The following is a 20,981-nucleotide window of genomic DNA, read 5'->3' on the forward strand; positions in this document are numbered from 1 at the left end:
TTTTGAAATGATCATTCTGATCACAGTGTGGAGAAGAGTAGAAAGGGGCCAAAGCAGGGGAGACCGTCGGAGAGTTCTGGCAGCAGAGCAGGTGATGGGAGCCACAGGGAGGTGGAGAGAGGGGCTGTGTCGGGGAGGATGCTGGGAGGGGAGATCCACGTGACTTGTCAGGATGGTGCACGGATGGTGAGCGCTGCATCTGCTGAGGTGCCCACAGCCCACGTGGTGCACAGCTTCTTCTCTGCCTTGCTGCGTTTGTTTCTTGCAGAATTTCTCTCACTCTTAACCTGGGTTATGTGGCTGGGAAGATAGTGCTGTGACAGTCCTGGAGTAGTTGGCCTTGAGCTTACCAGGAAAAGACGCAAAGACAGGTGAGAATAGCAAGAAAATCAAAGAAATGTTTTGACTTCCTCGTTGTCCAAGTTAAGTTGGCAGTGACTTAATATTGGTTGAAATAACTATTAATAAAAGTAAGTGGTCCAGACTCGTTCTAATACTCCATAAGAGATCCATAAAACTGTCACTTACTGGGGCACCTGGTGGCTCAGTCGGTTGAGTGTCTGACTCTTGGTTTCAGCTCAGGTCATGATCTCAGGGTCGCGAGATCAAGCCCGCGTCAGGCTCTGTGCTCGAGCCTGTGTCGGGCTCCATGCTCAGTGGGGAGTCTGCCTGAGATGCTTTCCCTCTCCCTCTGCTCCTCCCCCTGCTTGTGTGCTATCTCTCTAAAATTTAAAACAAACAAACAAACAAAAAAACACCTTAAAAAAATGACTACACTGAGTTAGGAAAGTGGTTTTGTAAGGTATCCTTTTTCTTCTGTTTACCAAATATTGAGAAATACTGCTGAGTAACTTTTATATTTCAAAAAGTATACATATAAATGGCTTTTTTAAAAAGGCCCTTACCTGGGGAACAAATACCATCCGCATCTAAAATTTCATGTCGCCAGATGGGTTTCCTCGTGGCAGCATCCAACATCGGCCCCATCACTTTATCAAAGGTTTGATTGGTATAGCGTTTCAACGTACATTTAGCATTTTTATATACAAGACAACGCCCAAAGCCTAAAATGAAACCCAAATGGGGATCAGAACCACCAATAGGACTATGAGAAAACACAGATTTGTGTCAGTCAACACGTGCACCCCCAAACATGTTCTACATTTGGATAATCGGGGATGGGCCGAATAAGGATCTGATAATCTGAAGAACTGGCTCAGAGCTCCCCCCGCCACCACTGTCCATAAAAACGCTGGCGTCTCTACAACGATGTGTCAGCATGGAATATACCGCCATGCTGAAGGAAGGCGAGAGAAATCAGAGTGTCACTGTGATTCTTTCGGAGAACAGAGCCACAGAATGCAGGAACTGGAAAGGGCCCCAGGGACTACCTGGCTTACCCCCTCTATCTACAGGTGCTATGAATGCTACAAAATGAGGTCCAGGGAAGTGATGTGGCCAAGGTCATCCAGCAAGTTGGTGGCACAGTTGAAACATGCCAAGTCCACCGATCAGCCACGATTTTCCTACACATTCTTCTGGTGCATCACTTCTGCTAACCTGCTCTGAAAAGTTTTCCTGTTTCTAATTTTGGCATATAGAGGAAGTCCCAAACAAGGAAACAAAAGATTATTTTTTCTCCACAGAGGAGACAGAATGAAAAGCAGCTGCAAACAAATGATTTTAAGGGGAGAAATCGTTTGCCTGTGCCCTAAAGATCAGAGTTTATTCTGATTATATTTTTAGATCACATTTGTCTAGTGGATGGGGGAAAAGTCCTGAGACCAACTAACAAGCTAAATAAACATTATGAAAGATCAGCAAAATGAACAGAATGAAAACTTTAGACGGAGCAAAAACTTCCAGCACTGAATCCCACAAGAAGATTCATCAGTTACAGAGTTGCCCAGAAGAGCTGTCAATGTTTCAGCACTAAATACCATTTCCCAAGATTCTTTGACCGCATGTCTTTCTTTTTTCCTTTTTCTCCCTTTGGCCAAGCCGTTATTCTAAGCTGGACTCTCTCTAATCTCCCCAGGATATACTGAGCCATGTCAGAGTTCGCTGCAATAGGAAAATGTCTCGGGATTAAACCCCAGCTATTACTGATGAGATAAATGCATGGTTGGAAAATCCTTCACTTACGGTTCTCCACCAAAGGCAGAACTCGTACAAGAAATCTAAGAATGTGAGTTTAGAAAATCAGGAAAAAGATTTCTAAATAAAATCCTGGTGCTCTAATGTAATTTTTAAAACACGAAGGTGACCGTAAGACGAAATAACCAATTTCTACAACTAGGTGTGGCTCCTAGTCAATTGCATATGACCATAATAAAGTCCGAGCCCAGAGCCAGCTGCTTTGGAAACGTTACATGATCTTGAAATTCTGTACAATGGCCATTAACTGCAGTGTGCTGGAGCGCAGGGAGAAACCAGACTGCCTGAAATCAAGAAGTGTTTTCCCCTAAGTGTAAATGGACATTGTATTTACAGGTGATAGTTGAAAAGCTGGAGGACGGTAAACTCAGATCATTAAACTGTGTTGTGCAGTTTCTGACAGATATCACAAAGTCTTCAGATTTCCACGTAAACGTTACCAGTTAATCAGAAAGGAAAACATCTAGTTTTAAGGCATGGCTGTTGTCATTTGGAGGAAAAAAAGAGGCATAAATTAAGTGCAGCCAACATTAATGCCAAAGACACATGTCTAGGAGTACTATTATGGCTGCCTAGCAACTACAAAGAGTGAAGGGGAAGGCAGAGTGGGCATGCCAGGGAGGAAAAAGAGAAACAGATTATGAAGAGAGGAGTCAGGCTTCAGGTCAGGTGACGGGTCCAAACCATGAAGTGGTGACTTGCAAAAGTAAACTGTCAAAAAACAGACAAAGGGTTGTGTAAAAACTCTAGGTGTTTGTGTGAGTTTTTAACTTTCAGCATTCTGCTAACAAAAAGGTATGAACGTTACGGGGCTGAGACATACAATTTTTAAAAATCCCCTTTAACACAGAAATACTGCTACTGCCTTCTCAGTTTGTTGCTGAATATATAACTAGCCAGATTCAAAGACCATATTTCATTTATTAGAATTCCTGCTAGGAGATAAATTCTTGCATGTTTTCTGTTGAGGAACTGTCTCACGTCACAAATAAAGTAAAATAACAAAGAAAAAAAAACCATTTAGTAATTCATTTAATAAATTACCTCTATGTAACATTCATAAAAAACGTCAACGCCAAAACCTAACCACCTCCTGTTTGTATGTTATAAAATTCAAATCACTTGAAACCAACGTTAACATTTTGACACCAGGTGATTTTTAGCTGATTGTCCTTGTACCTAATTCTGCACAGAGCGCCTTATGGTGTCAGAGGTCTGGAAACCCACTTACCCCTGTCCAAGGAGGCCTTGTTTAAAACCAGGGCATCTTCAATATCATAGCCGCTGTAACTCATCACGGCAACTGTTGCATTCTGTCCAGCCGGCAGTTTCTCAAATTCTATCAACTCGATGGTCTTTGTTTTAACCATGGGTTTTTGTGGGTATGCTAGCAGATACATGAGAGTATCGATTCTGTTCCGCTGGTTGTATCCAATGGTACCTTCGTTGATATTGGAGAAAGCAAAATGCAATATTCTATTATGTCAAATAATTAGGTAGCCACGACTACAGAGATGGGAAAAAAAAAACCCACATTATTTTCACTAATTAACATAAAGTAACCTTCAGGTTAAACATTTCAAAAGCAATACTCTCACAGTGCCTACCGACATTTAAAAGCATTTTTTTCTCGGTAACATTAAAAGTTCTATAAAGAAGAAAAATCACACCCAAGATATTCTAACCTAAGTTAACTTCAACCTACTGGATTTATACAATTGACCCCATTTCAGGAATTACCAGTCTCCCCTGGTTAACTTCACAGGTAAGCCAACAATTCTGTACTCCGTTCTACTATGTTGCGGACCCATTTCCAGCTGTTACAGGAAGGTAATCAGAAACCACACCCAGTGCTGACAGGCAAGAGCTTATACAGGACAGATACATTCCATAAAAAGAAATCAACCATTACAAAAGTTCTAAATAAAAAAGAAAGCAGGAGAAAAGGAAGGATAAGAAAGGAAGGAAGGAAAAGGAGGAAAGTGAAAGCAGAGAAGAGTGGATTTACTCATCTGCTTAACTTTTCATTTACGAAGTAGTGAATAAACACCTACTCTGTGCCCAACACCAGAGATAAAATGGGGAAGGGCATGGTCCTTTCCCGTAAGGAATCCAGGGTCCTGTTCAATCAGGTATAGGTTTTTAGGTCCTTAGCAATCAGGCTTTCCACCTCTTTGCACCTTGGAAGGCTGTTACCATCAACTGGAAGTGAAATCAGAATGTTATCCTTTCTCCCTTTTCCCCAAAGGGATTCACTAGGGTTCACAGACTTGCACCAAAAAAAGAGTTTCACTCTCCTGGTCCCGTGAAGACAATACACTCTCCTACTCAGAGACCTTAGAATGGGGACTCATGTTTGCCCTACTACTAAACTTACGTGTGGGCCACTGAACCTCTTTAACTTCTCCAGGGTATCTCTTCTTTTCCCTTCAGTGGCTAAGAAGGTAGCCTTTAGTCTCTTTTTCTCTTGCACATGCTTCCATAGTGATACACCCTCAATACCCACACACCCCAAGATGCCTTAGTGTTGTTTAATGGAGTTAAGCTCTAAGATGAGCAGATACCAAAACTCAATATTTATTTCCTTCATCTCTCATATTCATGTCATAATTTCAATTCAGGGATGAAAATAACCTATTCAGGCAGCAAAAATGATATGGTACTCCTTGACAATTACTACTCAAAGAAAAAATGAAATCTGTAGGGTATGAACACCTAGTACAGTGGGGGGCCCACTACAGATGCTCAGTAAATGTCAGTAAATGAAACTGAACTGCATTATACTTTTTATGACAGTATATGTTTGTACTTAAATCTCAGCAAATTTATCATGAACTTTTTCTTGAGTTTACACTATAATATACTGCCAATTAATTTATGTTATTTTGGTGCCAACTAATAAACTGGGCAGGACCACCTGGTAACAGATCACTTACTGTTTTAGAAAGAAAATCACTGTTGCCTGGATCGTGGTAAAGTTCACTGACAATAAGTTTGTCCTTCTATATGAAGTCATTTAAAATTTATGTCAAGATTTCAGTTCCAATTGTATACTTCACCCAGCTTGAGACAAGGGTTCAGGCAATGTCCCACCAGGCTGCCAAACACGGCTTCTGAAACCTGAGACAAGCATTATTATGCAGCAGGGAAGCATTCATGGCTGCACCTCTGAACAATGGTGAAAGAGACTGGATCCCGCTATAAATTGTGCTACCAGGCCCAGAACGCAATTCTCGGGCATCACAACTGAACTGACCACTGTATGGATGAACAGCAAAATGGCTCAGCAAATGTTTGGTGCTTATGATCTCATTAGAAATTTTCTTCAAAGACTTTTTAAAGAACTCGTAGGAGTACCTGTGGATATAGGTTTTTAGCAGTCTTGACAGGTGTGTTGGTGAAAACATGATTTATAAGCTATGACTTCTCTATTACAAAACTTCAAAATGCTATCACACCCCATAGTTTTTATAAAAATCCTGAATGACTATTTTGCCAATAAGCAAGCTTTTTTTGAGAAAATGTCATGAGTGACATTCACCTAGTCTGGGTGAAGCGCGTGCTCAAACTAGGATGCTTCTTACTATTTTCAGCTTCCTTAAAAAGGGCATTGCACATACGTAATAACTAATGTGATGAGAGTATCTGTAAGCAGGGCTCTCCCTCCACTGTCCAATTTTGCTCTAACTGCAGTCTTCAGTGTTGTAACTACTGACTCATTTCCTTACTACCCAGGACATGATCTTTCTTACAAAATCATATTTTCTTGATCATAACTTTCTTAAAAAGCCACAGGATGGCACAGCAAGGTATGTCCATGTAGGTTAAAAGAGTGAGGAAGTTTTTTATTTTAAGGTGGGATGAAAAAAGGTTAGTAAGCATACATACAGCTTAGGAATAGCTTAGGAAATATATACTGAAAAAAGAAGACGAAGTTCTATGCATTTAACTATTTTTTCTGTCTTCCTTTGCCCAATTTTTTAAAATTTAATAACATTATTAAATACAATAAACTTCACCCATTTAAAGTGTACGTATTGATGAGTTCTGACAGATTTATTCCTTCATAAAACCACCACCACAATCAAGATCCAGAACATTTCTGACACTCCCAAAAGATCCCTCCCTCTGTTCCTGACCCGAGGCAACCACAGCTCTGTTTATCATTACAGTTTGCATTTTCTAGCATTTTATATAAATGGAATCCTGCAGTATGGACTATCGTGCCACTTTTTTCATTCGGCATAATGCTTCTGAGATCCATCCAGGTGGTTGTATCGTAGTTCATTCTTTGCTGTTGCTGAGAACTATTGCACCACATGTTTATACGGTTTGTTTACCCATTCACCTGCTGATGGATATTTGAATTGTTTCGTTTGGGGCACTTGTGAATAAAGCTGCTATGAACGTTCACTCAGAAGACTTTGTGTGTTCACTTCTCTTGGGTAAATACACAGGATTGGAATTTCTGGGTGGTTTGGTAATGGTACGGTTGACCTAAAAAACTGCTTAAGAATTTTCCAAAGTAGTAGACCTTTTACGTTTGTGCCAGGAGTGAACACGCTTTTTACCTGCTCCATCTCCTCACTGACAGTTAGTATGTCTACCTTTTCCATTTCAGTTGTTCTGTCGAGCAGGTGGTGGTATCTCAGTTTTAATTTACATTTACCTGACAACTAATAACATTGAACAGAGTTTCTTGAGCTTACGGGTCATTCTTATTACTCTTTGTGAAGTGTCTGGTTTTGATTGCTGCTGTCTTTAAACGGAGTAGTCTTATCATGGAAGAGTTCTTTATATGTACCAGACTCAAATCCTTTATCAGATGTATATATTGCAAATACTTGCTCCCATTCTGTGGATTAAGGTCTTTCATATTCTTAATAGTGTCTTTTGAAGGATAAAAGTTTAATTTTGAGGAAGTCTATATTATTAATTTTTTTTTCCTTTTTCATAGCCTGTGCTTTTTGAGTTCTAAGACATCTTACTTAGGTCACTCAAGCTCATGAAGACTTTTGCCTATGTTTCTTTCTACACATTTTATGGGTTTAGCACTTACATTCTGAGTATGATTCATTTTGTGTTAGTTTTTCGTATGGTTATGACGTAGGAGTTGATGCTCATTTCTATACAGATACACATACATACATTTTATTTTGTTGAAGAGATTTTCCTTTCCCCTGGAAATGTCCTGACACACTCATTGAAAATATAATGCCCACAGAAATGTGGGTCTACTTCTGGATTCCTGATTCTGTTCCACTGATCTACGTATCTACCCTTATGTCAGTATCTTACTGTCTTCGTTACAGTCTTTATAGTAAATCTTAAAATCAAGTTGTATTATGATAGCAGCCGAGGAAGAATGAAGGGGAGTAAGTCAGAGGGGGAGACGAACCAGGAGAGATGATGGACTCTGAAAAACAAACTGAGGGTTCTAGAGGGGAGGAGGGTAGGGGGATGGGTTAGCCTGGTGATGGGTATTAAAGAGGGCACATTCTGCATGGAGCACTGGGTGTTATGAACAGACAATGAATCATGGAACACTACACCAAAACAAATGATGTAATATATGGTGATTAACATAACAATAAAAAATTTAAAAAAAAATCAAGTTGTATTAAGCTTTCCAACTTAGTTCTTTTCAAAGATTCTTTTCAAAAATATGCACCTGATTTCTTAACAACTTTAATGTGCCCAGAGATTGATTAATTTGTTGTTGAAACATTAAGTACTTTACTGAACCTACTGAGCTAACACTCTGCTAGGCACCAAGGACACAGTAATAAATAACACAGACCTAGCCCTGTCCTCAAAGTGCTTATATTCTACAGTCTAGCAGGGAAGGCACATGATTTTTAGCTGCTCCACATCCTCACTGACACTTAGTAGGTCTTGATCCACAGTGAGGGAGAAAAAGTGAGGAAAAAAGTTAGTTTCCATTGAGAAGAATTTTATAAGTTTTATAGATAGTCACATTATGCCTTGCCCAGAAGACAGAATGTAACCTTTTTTAAGTTACTCAACCAAAGTGGGATTCCGTCTCCTTGTCAGAAACAAAAAAGGTACGTATTCTATGACAGGGTTATTGTGATGATTAAAAGAAATGTGTATAAATCATTTGAGTAGTCAGTAAGTGGCAACATTAACAATACTATTAACGACACTAGTAGTAACAAACATACACCCCTTGGCCCTGCACTATAACCCATTCTGCCTCCAATTCAAACCCTATATACTGAACTACAGTGTAATTTTATCTCCATAAATATTCATTATTAACTTTCTAGACTCAGGAAATGTCATATCATCTTACATCTGAAATAGCTACAATGATTTTAATTTTTTTTTTTTTAACCAACAGTGAAATTCTAAAATATAATTGCCAGGGATAATTTGGCCAACACTTCTTTTCAATTTGTATCTACCAAAAGGATAAAGAATAAATCTTCTAAAAAAAAAATTCAAACAGAAAGTTGAATGAAATGGAAGATGTAGAGTGAAACAAAATTTTATGAGGATCTTTGTATATTATGTTTTTAAGATCTCAAAATCTTCTAGGCTATTTCTAGAACATCCCATCCTATTATAAAGTAGGGAGTATAAGAGAAGGAACTACCTGCTTTGACCAGAATCTATTGAAAACAAAAACAGAAACAGAAGCTGTATTACTTCCTGAGCTTAGAAAAAAAAAGTCCCAGCAATTTGGAGGTGAAGGCGGGTTGGGAAGAGGCCGTGGCTAGGAGAGGTATGTGATACATATTCATTAACTGAGCTGATAGTGACTGAAAGATCCTTTTAACCAGGAGAAAGTGTTCCACTAGAGGATTGCCAACTAATAAAATGGACAGGATATGAAAGCATGACTCATGCGGACTTGGCGTCTGGTGCCAGGGAGCACATACAATGCAGCTCCAATACACAGCTTTTACTTGCAGTACTGAGTGACCTGGAGACCCAGCCACTTCCATCCACGTCTACCTGGCTTCTTCCTCTGGACCTTGTCACAACAGAGCTGTATCCATCGAAGGTCAGGTGCTTCTCAGTAGCGCAGTAAGACAGAACGCAGAAACCTGCACTTTATTAATCAGATTTAAGAAACACCTCTGCTGGTGTTTTATGTTTACTAAAGTGCGCTCTCTCTTATGAAAGGTGAGGCTTATCAGTCTCTGCGCTTTCAGCTCATCTTGGTCTCCTTTGTAGGGATAGAAAAATGACTTGCTCTCATTTCGTCACTCTTGACTGGGGGTGGACGGTTGGTCGTGAAAAGTAGAGAGCAAATCTTCCAGGCTGGCAAGAATGTGTAGTGCTTTAACTCCACTTTCCACATGGACTAATGGATGAACAGCAACTAAAATATTACTTCAGGCCATTCATACAGAATCTCTGAGAGGTAGTCTTCAGCAATGGCTCATACTTAAAATGGGATAGCGTGCCTTTTAGTTACCAGCTGCCAAGACTGCAAGGAATTAAAATGACTCAGAGAAGTCCAACTCAAAGTGCTAGGTCTGCTTTACAGACCTGGGTTTCTGCTGTGGGTTTTCTCCCTCTGCCGGCCTTGTTCCTTTTGTGATTTTTCATATAGACCTTGCTTGGTACTTCTGCAGCTATTTGAGTGTCCAAAGAGAAACGTGGTCATGTAATGTGCCAACTTTGAATGTACTTTTATCTCGATGCTTTTCTTTCCAGTCAGGTGTTTTATAATAACAAACAGTAACAAAGCCTTTTTTTTATTACTTAAGATATTCAGTGGCTTTTGTCTTCCTAGCGTCAGCAGTAACGTCAGAGGATTGTATCCAAGGAGCTAAATGTGCAGGACCCAGGGTCAGAGCAGCTGAATACACCAACCTCAGAAAACACAGACAATGAATTGCAAATGACACTCAAAACAAAACGAGAAAAAAAACCTTCACACAGAAAACTACAAAAGAACTCTACAGACACTGAATTGGCTTTCTGTACACACTGATCCTGCTTAACTGTGTGTGGTAACTAACCAAACGTTTCAGATACTCATAGTCACAAAATAAAGGCTTTTTTTTTTTTTTTTTTTGGTAGGGAGAGGAATTACAAAAATAAAAATATGATTTCTTTCCTTCAAGTCACTTCTTTATTTAAAAAAAAAAAAGAAGAAGATTCACCAAGTGGAGATAGATTCGTAGCCCTTTCTGTTTTAATCTTCAAACACAACCAAAGAGTGGCGTTAGCGATGAAGTGATTAGTCTTCCGTTAATTCTGCTGGAGGTTCTACACAAAAGGTGTATTGTTTCAGCCAGGATTCACATCATGAAACAAAATGGTTTGGTAAACCCAATAGAAGTGATAGTCCTTTCATGACACACAGGATTCAGTACTGTATATTTCAACTTGTTAGCAAGTCACAAGCACATGCGGGAAATCAGCCTACACTGCTGCTGAGGATGAATGGGAAAGGCGAAATTGATGAGCCACTGTTTGGATTTTCCCACTGGGAATTATTCTGAACTGTCCAGGCATTACATCATTCAGGTAAATGGTTGCAGGACATGTTTTGCCAACCAAAAGGGCAATATAAAAACTCGAAAAGAAATTGTCAAGCTATGGTCAATTACACCTGATCGCTGGTAACGGAGAAGCTAAATGCATTCTGGACGTTACCCAAACGCAACTCAAAAACCTTTTGGTTTCTTCATGAAGCTCCCTGTAGCATACTTTAAACCAGAAATGACAAGTCATACTGATATCATAGACATATATGAAAATAAATTAAACTTACTAGGACTTAAATGATTTTTAACATTTCAAAAAAAGTTTATAAGCAAAACTTTTTTGGGGGGGGCTGGTATCCTCTCTGTATCACCTTCCAGATAAAACCCAAATTCCTTAATCTACGGCACCTCTCCAGTACACACTATTCCTATATTATGTTAAACAGCCAGACCAAAGCACCAAGATCCCCATGCAATCCTCGCTTCTATTTCTACGCCTGTGAAAAATACTCAGGGTCTTTCAAGAAGTCGTTCAGTTCTATTCTTCAGAAACAACCTACTCTCTAATCTCAAGTGACCTCTCTGCTCTCCTTCCCTAAGATTCTAGCTGTCGGTCCACGACAGCATTTATCAAACACATTCAGTTACGGTTGTACTTGTTGGGCTCTCCCACTAGACTGTGAACTCCTTGAGGACAGGGCTCTTTCTCTCCCCTCCATTTTCAGGGGCCAGCCCACCGTCTGGTCTATCTGTGATGCTCCGCAAGTGCTAGGGATGGATAAAAGCTAAAAGAGAAGGAAGGAAGGAAAAGGAATTCGGAAACTGGCTGACATGTTTCAGAAGCTACAGGAGCAACTGCAAGGATGTGATGTGTTCAATGACTGTCACCCAGACCGTCACGATCACGTTCTAATACACACTGTGCATCTGCAGCTCTATTCCTTTTTCCACTCTTCCCTCAAACTTGTGTTTTTCCGTGCTTTCTTCCATTTCTCCTGGTTCACAACTTATACTTTATAGAGCTTTTCTCCATTTACCCCCTCATCATTCTGTGACATTTATTATATATCCCCTTGTTTGGTCAAAGAAATAAGTTCAGAGAGGTTTTCTCTATTTTTGTTGACACCGTAGACATGGCAGGGGCACCCGCAAGCCCTCTGAGGTTAGTAACACTCAGGTACCAGCAATGCCTGACTTAGCCAAACATTCAATACTAGTGAAGTAAGAATAAAGATTGAAGTCTTTTATCCAAGAATTGAGAACCAAGTTCAAGAAGGAAATCTTACCCATGGCTTGTTTCCCCATGGCACACTGATATGTGTTTCTTGGGGACTGGTTATGATGAGGGTATGGGATGAGGCCAGCACAAACACCAAGAAGAGTGAAGGGCTCAATCTCCAAGTGGGTGGTATCTCTGTCAATTAAGAACAGACATCTTAGACACCAAGGACTAGAATAAATCCCTCTTAAAGGTAGTAAAAAAATATCATCACAAAGGTCCCCAAAGGACGTAAATAAAATATATAATTTTATATAAAAATTTATATATAAAATATAATTCATACAAAACCTCAAGAATAAAATTTGATGCTAGTAAAACTGATTAAAAAAACCTACTTAAATAAAATATAGTAAAACAAATTGTTTCCTTCAGTAATAGAAACTTATTACTTATAGAAATACAAGAGAAGGGAGATGGTATAGAATGCCCAGGTAAAAAAATAAAACATTATTACATACTAACAACAATAACTAATAATTGTAAAGAAATTACTGGGCTATATCCAAATGCAGTACCAGTGGATGAGTGGGCTTTTTCCTCACTTCTCCAAATTGTATCAATGACAAAGTTGCATTACCATTTTAGAGAAGAATACACCCCATTTAAGAATAGTTACCATAGACCTAAGGGGACCAATACCATAGCCACCAGCTAAATGTGGCTGTTCAGCACTTTCCACTTAGATTAGCATGCCTGAGGAACTGAATTTTTAATTTTACTTAATTATATTTTAAAACTCAAATAACTCAGTTCAGTTATTCAAAACCTTTATGTTTGTAACAACTTATACTTGTGAATCTACTTTTTCAACTGTAAATGTTACGATCAGATCAGGTATTTCCAGTAAACATTTAGCCTTCAAACTGAGATGTGCTTTGAAGCCGTATAGGAAAAAAAAAAAAAATCTCAGTATTTTTATATTGATTGCATAATGACATGACAATATTTTAGATAGAGTGGGTTAAATAAAATTATTAAGATTAACTTCATCTGGTTCTTTTTTCTTTTTTCAGTTGGCTACTGGGAAACTTAGATATATGGGTTTGCATGGTATTTTTCTTGGACAGCTCAGCTGTAGGAACCGGATATAAAGTAAGACTTTATCTAGTAGGTGTTAGAATCTTGGCTGCTTTTGTAATATATTTTTGTAAAAATCCCTGTTTTGGCTAACTGATACAGCAACTCAGGTATTTTAAAGGGAAAGAGAAGCCAGACTGTTTCTGGATCTTGCTGGAAGGAAGACATTACATGCAGGGTCTGTGGACTCTGCTGACCCTCTATTCCGTCCTCAAGTAGTTGTGAGGCATAGATTCAGTAATTTCAATGGTTTACAGTACTGTGAAGACAAGTGATTTCCAAGATAACCCAAACCACCGAGGAAAATTAGTTGCAATACACATGGCAAAAGATCTCCCACTAATCCATCGGACTTTTTTTTTTTTCCTTCAATACACACGTGAATTATGTCCCTAGTTTGGTTAAAAAGGATGCTTTCCATGCAGCTCTTGGTTTGAAGAACATAGTTTTGACCTCATAACCTAGCAGAACCCCAACTCTCTCAGACATGTTAAGTCTTTGTCAGCAGAGAGGGAACGGGAACGGGCCCTAGGTTTTTTTATTTTTTTTTAAAGAGAAACAGCTTATAGTGACATTTTATGTCCTAGAGTAAAACAGATTTTTAAAATGTACTGTTTTGTTCAAATATTGGCCAATTTGATAATATGGGCCAATTTCCCCATGTAAATAAAAACTACTTTTTCAGATATACAGGTTGAAGCAAGCTGAAAAATGAAGGTACAGACCTAAGTTTCTTCTTTTTTTGTAACAAAAATATACAGAAGATCATGTGTTATCTAATAATTATTCAAAGTCTAAATGCTCTGGATTTTGATTTTTATGAAACAAAAAGGAATACTATTATTCAAAATTATAACCACCATAATCTTTTGTCCTGCAGGAAATAGAAGACTTTCTATTCAACGTGTATAGGGGTGTTAAATTTAGCTCAAATTAAGACTCAGTAACCTGTTGTTTGCAACAGTGGAAAAACTGGAAAACACCCTAAATATTCATCAACAGGTTAAATCAACTATGTGTAGTCAATGTAATATAAAGAAATTAAAGTAATATATTTATATAAACATACAAGCATACACTAATATAGAAAAGTGCCTAGAATGATAAAATTGATAATGATGCTAAGTTTCAAAATGAAGATAATTTAAATATGTTGCCTTGAGACCACGTATGTATGCTTGTATTCACTTAGAAAAAAATCTAAAAGAGTATACATTAAACCACTGGCAATGACTATATCTGGAGGCTGGTTTGGTGGGATGGGGAAAGAAGGGGATTGAGTCTTTTTACTTCATACATGTCTACGCTGAAAAAAAAATGTCACAAGTATGAATTACAGAATACCAAATTTTTCCTATTTTTAAAATAAGCCAAAACGATATATGGGTCAGCTTGGTGACTGGGTGCTACTGATACTAATGGTTGCATTCCTATATTACAGTGAACAAGACAGAGAAAAATCCCTGCTTTTGTGAAGCTTCTAGTGGAGAAATAATACAGATAAATCAATAAGAGACATTTTATAGATTTTATTGTAAGGTAGAAAAATAAAGCAGTGAAGAGGAGTGAGTGCCCAGAGGAGGGCTATCTATTTTTTTTTTTTAAGATTTTATTTATTTATTTGACAGAGAGACACAGTGAGAGAGGGAACACAAGCAGGGGGAGTGGGAGAGGGAGAAGCAGGCTTCCCGCCGAGCAGGGAGGCCGATGCGGGGCTTGATCCCAGGACCCTGGGATCATGACCTGAGCCGAAGGCAGACGCTTAACGACTGAGCCACCCAGGCGCCCCAAGAGGAGGGGTATCTATTCTAAATGGGGTCATCAGGAAGAGGCACTGAGAAGGTGACAACTAAGGAAGACCTGGAGGAGGTGAAGGAGTGCGTGATGACGGAGCTGAGTGTCCCAGGCGAGCAAACAGCCAGGGCAAAGGAGGTGAGTGTCCCAGGCGAGCAAAAAGTCAGGGCAAAGGTGCTGAGGCGGAAGCAGGCTTGAGGTGTGAGGAAGAGGCCAGTGTGCTTAAGGAGAGTGAGGGAGGAGAGGAGGATGATGCTGCAGGCACCAGGAGGGGTGGGCGGATTGTGCAGGACCTTCAGGCCTCTGTAAGGACTTCCAGGGGAGAGGGAAAGCCCTGGGGGTTTGAGAAGAGAAGGGAAAAGACCACTTTCACCTATGAAGAAAACACTGTACAGGAACAAGGGCAAAAGAGTCAGGAGCCTTTTGCAAGTCCCCAGGCAAGCTATGGAAGCAGCCTAGACTAGGGCGGTAGGTGGAGGCAGGGAAAGAGATCAGACCCCAGGTATACCCTGAGGGTCTACATGATAGGCTAAGGGACCAGCTGTGGGCGAACAGGAGGAGAGGCGTCAAGTCTGAGACTGGTTTCTGGCTAAGAAACAAGCAGGACAGATTGCTATTCACAGGGTTACTACCTAAGCGGTCTCCTTTGTATTCACTCAATCTTCAAATCAGGAGTATAAAAATAGCACTTTGAGAGAGTCCCACCTTTAAGGAATAAAGATTTTGACTGAAAAGCATTGTTTACTAAATTATAATAAGACAACAATGAAGCAGTACATTTCATCTGGTAGCAGGAAACAGAAAAGTGCTTTCTTGATTCAAGACCTAAATAGTTATCAGATGGTAGTATTAAGCTCCTTAATTATTTCACGATAAAAGTACAAAAATTCCAGTTTCAGGTAAGCAGTACCACCAGCCACACGCATCAGACAGAAAGTTATATAAATGTCTTCTAATGTATTCCAAATAGAACAGATGCTTCTAAAAATATTACTATTCTTGAAACACTGTGAGCATATTACCATTTCTTATTTATATTGCACATAAGTTTAGAGACATCCTTGTAACACAGAATATATGGAATTCCTATATCAACAAGAATTCAGATGTCCTCCTCTCCAGAAGAGAGAAATACATCTTTACATAGTCTGATCCGTTAGTTCAATTTTGACAGTAATCAAATATGAGAACCAGAGAAGCAATTCCTTTCAAAAAATATACACTAAGTGTAACATGAATAGAAAAGATAATTAAGTCTACATATTATTAGTTTTGTGATAATCCTACACTGGGATAAATGATGGGTTATGCTTTATTATAGGACAGTAAACTTCTAACAGCTCCTACTAAGAGGCAACACAACAGAAGAGATGAAATGAAAAGGTGATTTAATCAGAACAGGTTTTAATCATGGTTGTTATGGATCCTACTTACTTATTAATGGTATGTTCATAGAGTGCGATGTTACAGTCATTTTCTTCATTTACATCTAAATATTCAACCAGACTCTCATGTAAGAAATCTTCAAAATTCCTGGGAAAATATTGGTGAAATGTACATTACTAATAAGCATTTTTACTGCAATGTTTTACATGGGATAATGGAGGATACTGGCTTTCATTTGCACCCAAAGAACCTTTCTCCCCACAAAGTATCAAAACACTGGGATGCTTGAAACATGTTACTCTTGGATCACAGAGTAATCGCAAATCATTGAAATAAAAACATCTGTGATACTCGTCAATCTGGCCCCCCCCCTCTCCTTGGAGAGAGAGAGAGAGAGAAAGTGTTAGCCGGGGCGGGGTGGGGAGGGGCAGAGGGAGAGAGAGAATCTTAGGCAGGCTCCATGCCCAGCACAGAGCCCAATGCAGGGCTTGATCTCATAACCCTGAGATCATGACCCAAGCAGAAATCAAGACCAGATGCTTAACTGGCGCCCTAGTCTGGTCCCCACTTCTGAAAATATCTTCTATGACTTTTAAGAGCCCCTATGATGAGAGGCCCAGCATCCACATCAACATAGCCCTTTGTTACTTCACAGTGCGCTCATTTACACCAACACTCTGTGATCCGCATGATACAAACCGGTAAGTATTTTACAAAGTCTGGGCAAGTTCACATAGAGAGGAGAGGCTGATACACTGGGTAGGGAGGAATTAAGAGACTAAAAATGAAAATATACTTTTCTTAAAAGCTCAGATCAAATAATGTCATTGCTGATTAAATCCTATATATGACTCTTAAAGGAGACTGAGAAGTTTTGCTTTTGGCCAACTACCTGTATCCTTGAGCCAGTTCTTCCATATGCTTATTTGTGACCGCAGGCTTCTGTTTCTTAACAATTATGTAGGGTCTGAAAAAAAAAAACAAACAAATTCACAGTAGCTCAAAAGAAGTCAGCAAGTAAGTTTACTGTAGTGAAATGAGGGAAACTGGGATGTGATCAAACCGATTCCTGGACTGCCTGAGGACCCCAGGTATTCTCTGCATGTGTGAGCGTGGAGGGTCCTATCTGCTCTCTCTCACACACACATTCACAGGCGTGCGCACACCAGCGCACGCGTGTATGTGCGCACATGCACATGGATGCACACACATATATCCAAGTATCTTAGGAAATACCTGGTTTTAAATGGAAAGGCCACACAAAAATGATACTCGGTAAGATCTAGAAACAAAATCTTTACTGTCCTATTTCTTAAAACAGATGTTGTAAATGCATAATACCAAAGACATTTCGTAGGATTTCACATAGGAATACGTGGTCTATGACCCAGGAAGCCAGCAGGCAGAGAACGGTTCCTGAGGAGGACAACGGCGTCCTGCAGTGAAGGTCTGATGGACATCTGCTGTTTAGAGTGGCTTCTTTTTGGACAGACATCACTAGGCTACGCTGGCAGGTTACCTAAAGCTACACATTTTCAGAGAATAAAACTTTTTTACATTGTGATTTTGAGTGAGCTAATGGGTGTGAGGTAGAGAGAGCTTTTGGTCTCCCCACTCTGGTAGATTAACCTGTAACTGTCAGCGGTGATCCGCCGCTGAAGGCCTCGCCACCACGAGGAAACACCGACACAAAGGATGGCATGCGGCCCCGAAACGTCAAGGGCTGTTGCTATTTGGATAAGCAGCTCTTAGAGAGAGGAGCGAGCAACCACCAGACACTTGTGCACTCTACCCTCAAGTCCAAATAACTATTTGAGGACTAATGAGCACTTTTAAACAGTTAAGAAGAAGAGCTGCACAATTACAAAAGGGGAACACAAGTTGCTGAAAAATGAACTGAGTGAACTTTTCATGGAAATCCACATTACCTCGAAATCCTGGCTTCTTCTGGGGAGGGAGGCAGAGAGCACTGCTCCCTCGTTCATGGGCCAAGAGACCCATAAGCGGGGACAAAGACGGACGCAGGAGAGGGGGCAGTCCCACTCAGCTACCTCACTCCCCTCTACTCACTCAGTAAACTACCTGTTCGTCCTGCTGGATCTATGTCAGGCCATTACAAAACGACTTCTAAAAAAGAATTCATTTCTTTTAGACTATTCCGTAATACTGAATGTAATGAAAGAGAAAAATCCCCAGAAAGAGTAACCTAAGAAAATGCTACTGTTTCCCCCCCCCAACTGATTATGTTAACAGCTATAAATAAGCACCTAATAGGTGCCTGGCACCTACAAGGCACTTTCCACACCTTCTACCAGTTAGTTCTCAGGACAACCCCACGGAGGTATTGCTGTCATTTACATTTTTTCAGCCATGGAAAGTAATAAAGTCAGAGCCACACAAGTCAGTACGTGGCAAGGCAGGGATCAAACAGAGGTACGTCATCACCCAGGGTCCTTTGGTTGTAAAGAACAGAAACCAATTCTGGCTAATTTAAGCAAAAATGGAATTTACTAATAAAAAATTAAAAAAACATTTTTTTAAGGAATTTACTGAAAGCATAAGAATTTACTAGAAGGATAAGAATCCAAAAACAACAACAACAACAAAGGTAAAATGCCCAGCCTCACAAAGAAAAGGATCCCAAGGATCCAGAAGGGGAGGAATAACGGGCAGTCTCCTGCATGTGTTGCTGTCAGGATGAATCAGCTCCAACCACTTCTTCCTTGAGTTATTCTATTTGGGATTCAAATTCTCTGAGGAGAGACTGTGACTGGCCTAGCTAGGGTCATGGCTCTGACCTTTGGCTGAGCAGGAGAGGGCACCTGACTGTCCCAAGAAGACTGCCAATGGGGAGGCGCAGTTCCCAAAGGAAAGTGAGGAGGCTAACTGGAAGGAGACGCTGAATGCCGGACAGACAAGGGCAGTCCGCTCTCAGCTCTGACAGACTTCCAAGCCCCAGCTCTGCCCACCACTCCAACCACTGCTAGCTCACCAACTTGGGCCCTAGCCCTACCTGAGGTCCACAAGGAACGGCCACAGTAAAACCACAGAAGCTTATGAAACAAGCTGATATCCCTGGATGTCCCCCAAAGACGAGGTACCCTGTCATATTCATCTCTGTGCCCCACCTGTCGGCCAGTACCTGCGAATAAGACCTTAAGATGTGCTGAATGACAAGAAGGCGCCCATCCACTGGGTCTAACATGACTGGCTCATGCCTCCGTGTTTTTTATTCTTGCCACCCCAGCCTCTTTCCTTTCCTCCTTCATCCAGGTAACACGATCCCACTCATCCTTTAAAGTTCAGCTCACAGCAACAGAATACAGTGGGTAAGATCATGATTGTTGGAGTCAAATGAACTGTAAGGACTGTCAAGTAAAGAACAGACCCCACCACTATCTAGCTTTCGGTAAGTTATTCACGCCTGGTTCCTCATTTGTTAAACAAAAATAGTAATCCTCCCTTACACAGCTGAATGTAGTTAAAGCCTTACACATGGTATATCTACTGAAATAATAAATAACGGCTAGCAAGCATTATTACGAGCATGGTTGGCTGTTATTAGTAATTATCTCTGCCTTTGCCCATGGACTGAGCTCTCTGAGGGCAGAGACTGATTCCCATTCATCTTTGAATCCTCAGCACCCAGATGCATATCCATGAGGTGTCTGCTAACTGAATTAAACTTCTCTCGACAACGAAAGAGGTGGAAGTGGATTCAAAGACAAAAACAAGCATATTTCTTTCAGAAGTAAACCTAAGAACTCTCTTCAGCAACTTGTACCTGCACAGCCTTCCTCCATCAGAGGAAATATAGACACATCGATCTGTGAGATTTGTTGAGATGGAAACGAACTCATTGATATATCCTGCTCTTCGCATCAGGCGAAACGTATTCACCAGCTTCCTGTGGTCTCGAATGACACCCAGGATGTTACCTGAGCAGAGAGAAGAACATGATAAGAGCAACAAAGAATGGATTGCTTCGACTGAAAATATCCACGCAATAAAGCTGAGCAGCAGCCCCGAGTCGTCCTCTGAAAGCTCTGTTACTCGGCGGGGCAGCCAGGCCACGGGCTGCAGGAAAGAAACACAGGAGAGTGGCCATGGCACCCGACGACCTGAGTCTACGGGCAGTCCTACCACATGCTGGGTGGAGTCACAAAAACTAGCCTCACGTTCCTCACCGGTCAGCACAAGGCTGGGGGCAGAAACTCGAGGTCCAGATCCCCCAGGTTCGAACACTGGTTCAATCACTTCCACAGGGCTGATGGGAGGATGAAATGAGTTGACCCTCCGCAGCACCCAGTAATGGCTACTCTTCAACTGCTCTTCGTGTCATCGTCATCTGAGAAATGAGGAAGACGGACTTTGGCCCCCAGGGTCAGCGTGAGGACTCAGAGGGGTCCCGGGTGACAGTGCAGAGTAAGGGCTCTGTCAGCGCTAGCTGCTGGGATATACTGAAGGAGGTGGCCAGGGAACAGCCCTATTTGCTGGTCAGCGGCCTGTGCAGGGAAGGACTTGGGCCCCCAGAGCGGGAGGAAAGGGAAGAAGAGCATGGGAGCTGAGTGGTCAGGACGAGCTCCTGGAGGACATGCAAAGGCACAGGCACCCAGACCACCAAATCCCAAGTACAAAGGATGAGGCACACTCGCTGCCGAGGCTCCGGAGGACTCTGAAGGGGGTGAAAGAAGCAACTGAAGCATGAGCTGAAAGAGAGGGACCTCTTGCTACAGCCTGTTGACAATCCCTCACTGAGTGGCTGAATATAAGTCAACTCGCTGTCAGGGCTGATCTGACTGTTTTTGCAGAATGTC

General features: G+C 40.8%; 1 protein-coding gene across 2 annotated transcripts in view; it reads right to left on the reverse strand.

The window, feature by feature from the left end:
* The window catches only part of POLR3B (RNA polymerase III subunit B), a 111,114-nt gene that overhangs the window by 34,904 nt on the left and 55,229 nt on the right, over positions 1-20,981 (reverse strand). For both annotated transcript variants that reach the window (XM_027594631.2, XM_027594632.2), the window contains exons 16-21: positions 19,949-20,102; positions 17,057-17,131; positions 16,213-16,311; positions 11,912-12,039; positions 3,389-3,598; positions 906-1,064 (exon numbers count right to left, since the gene is read on the reverse strand). In XM_027594631.2, the coding sequence (XP_027450432.1) occupies positions 906-1,064; positions 3,389-3,598; positions 11,912-12,039; positions 16,213-16,311; positions 17,057-17,131; positions 19,949-20,102 (825 nt within the window). The remainder of the gene's footprint in view (positions 1-905; positions 1,065-3,388; positions 3,599-11,911; positions 12,040-16,212; positions 16,312-17,056; positions 17,132-19,948; positions 20,103-20,981) is intronic.

This window comes from Zalophus californianus, chromosome 9 (genome assembly GCF_009762305.2).
Source record: "Zalophus californianus isolate mZalCal1 chromosome 9, mZalCal1.pri.v2, whole genome shotgun sequence".
Classification (NCBI taxonomy): domain Eukaryota; kingdom Metazoa; phylum Chordata; class Mammalia; order Carnivora; family Otariidae; genus Zalophus; species Zalophus californianus.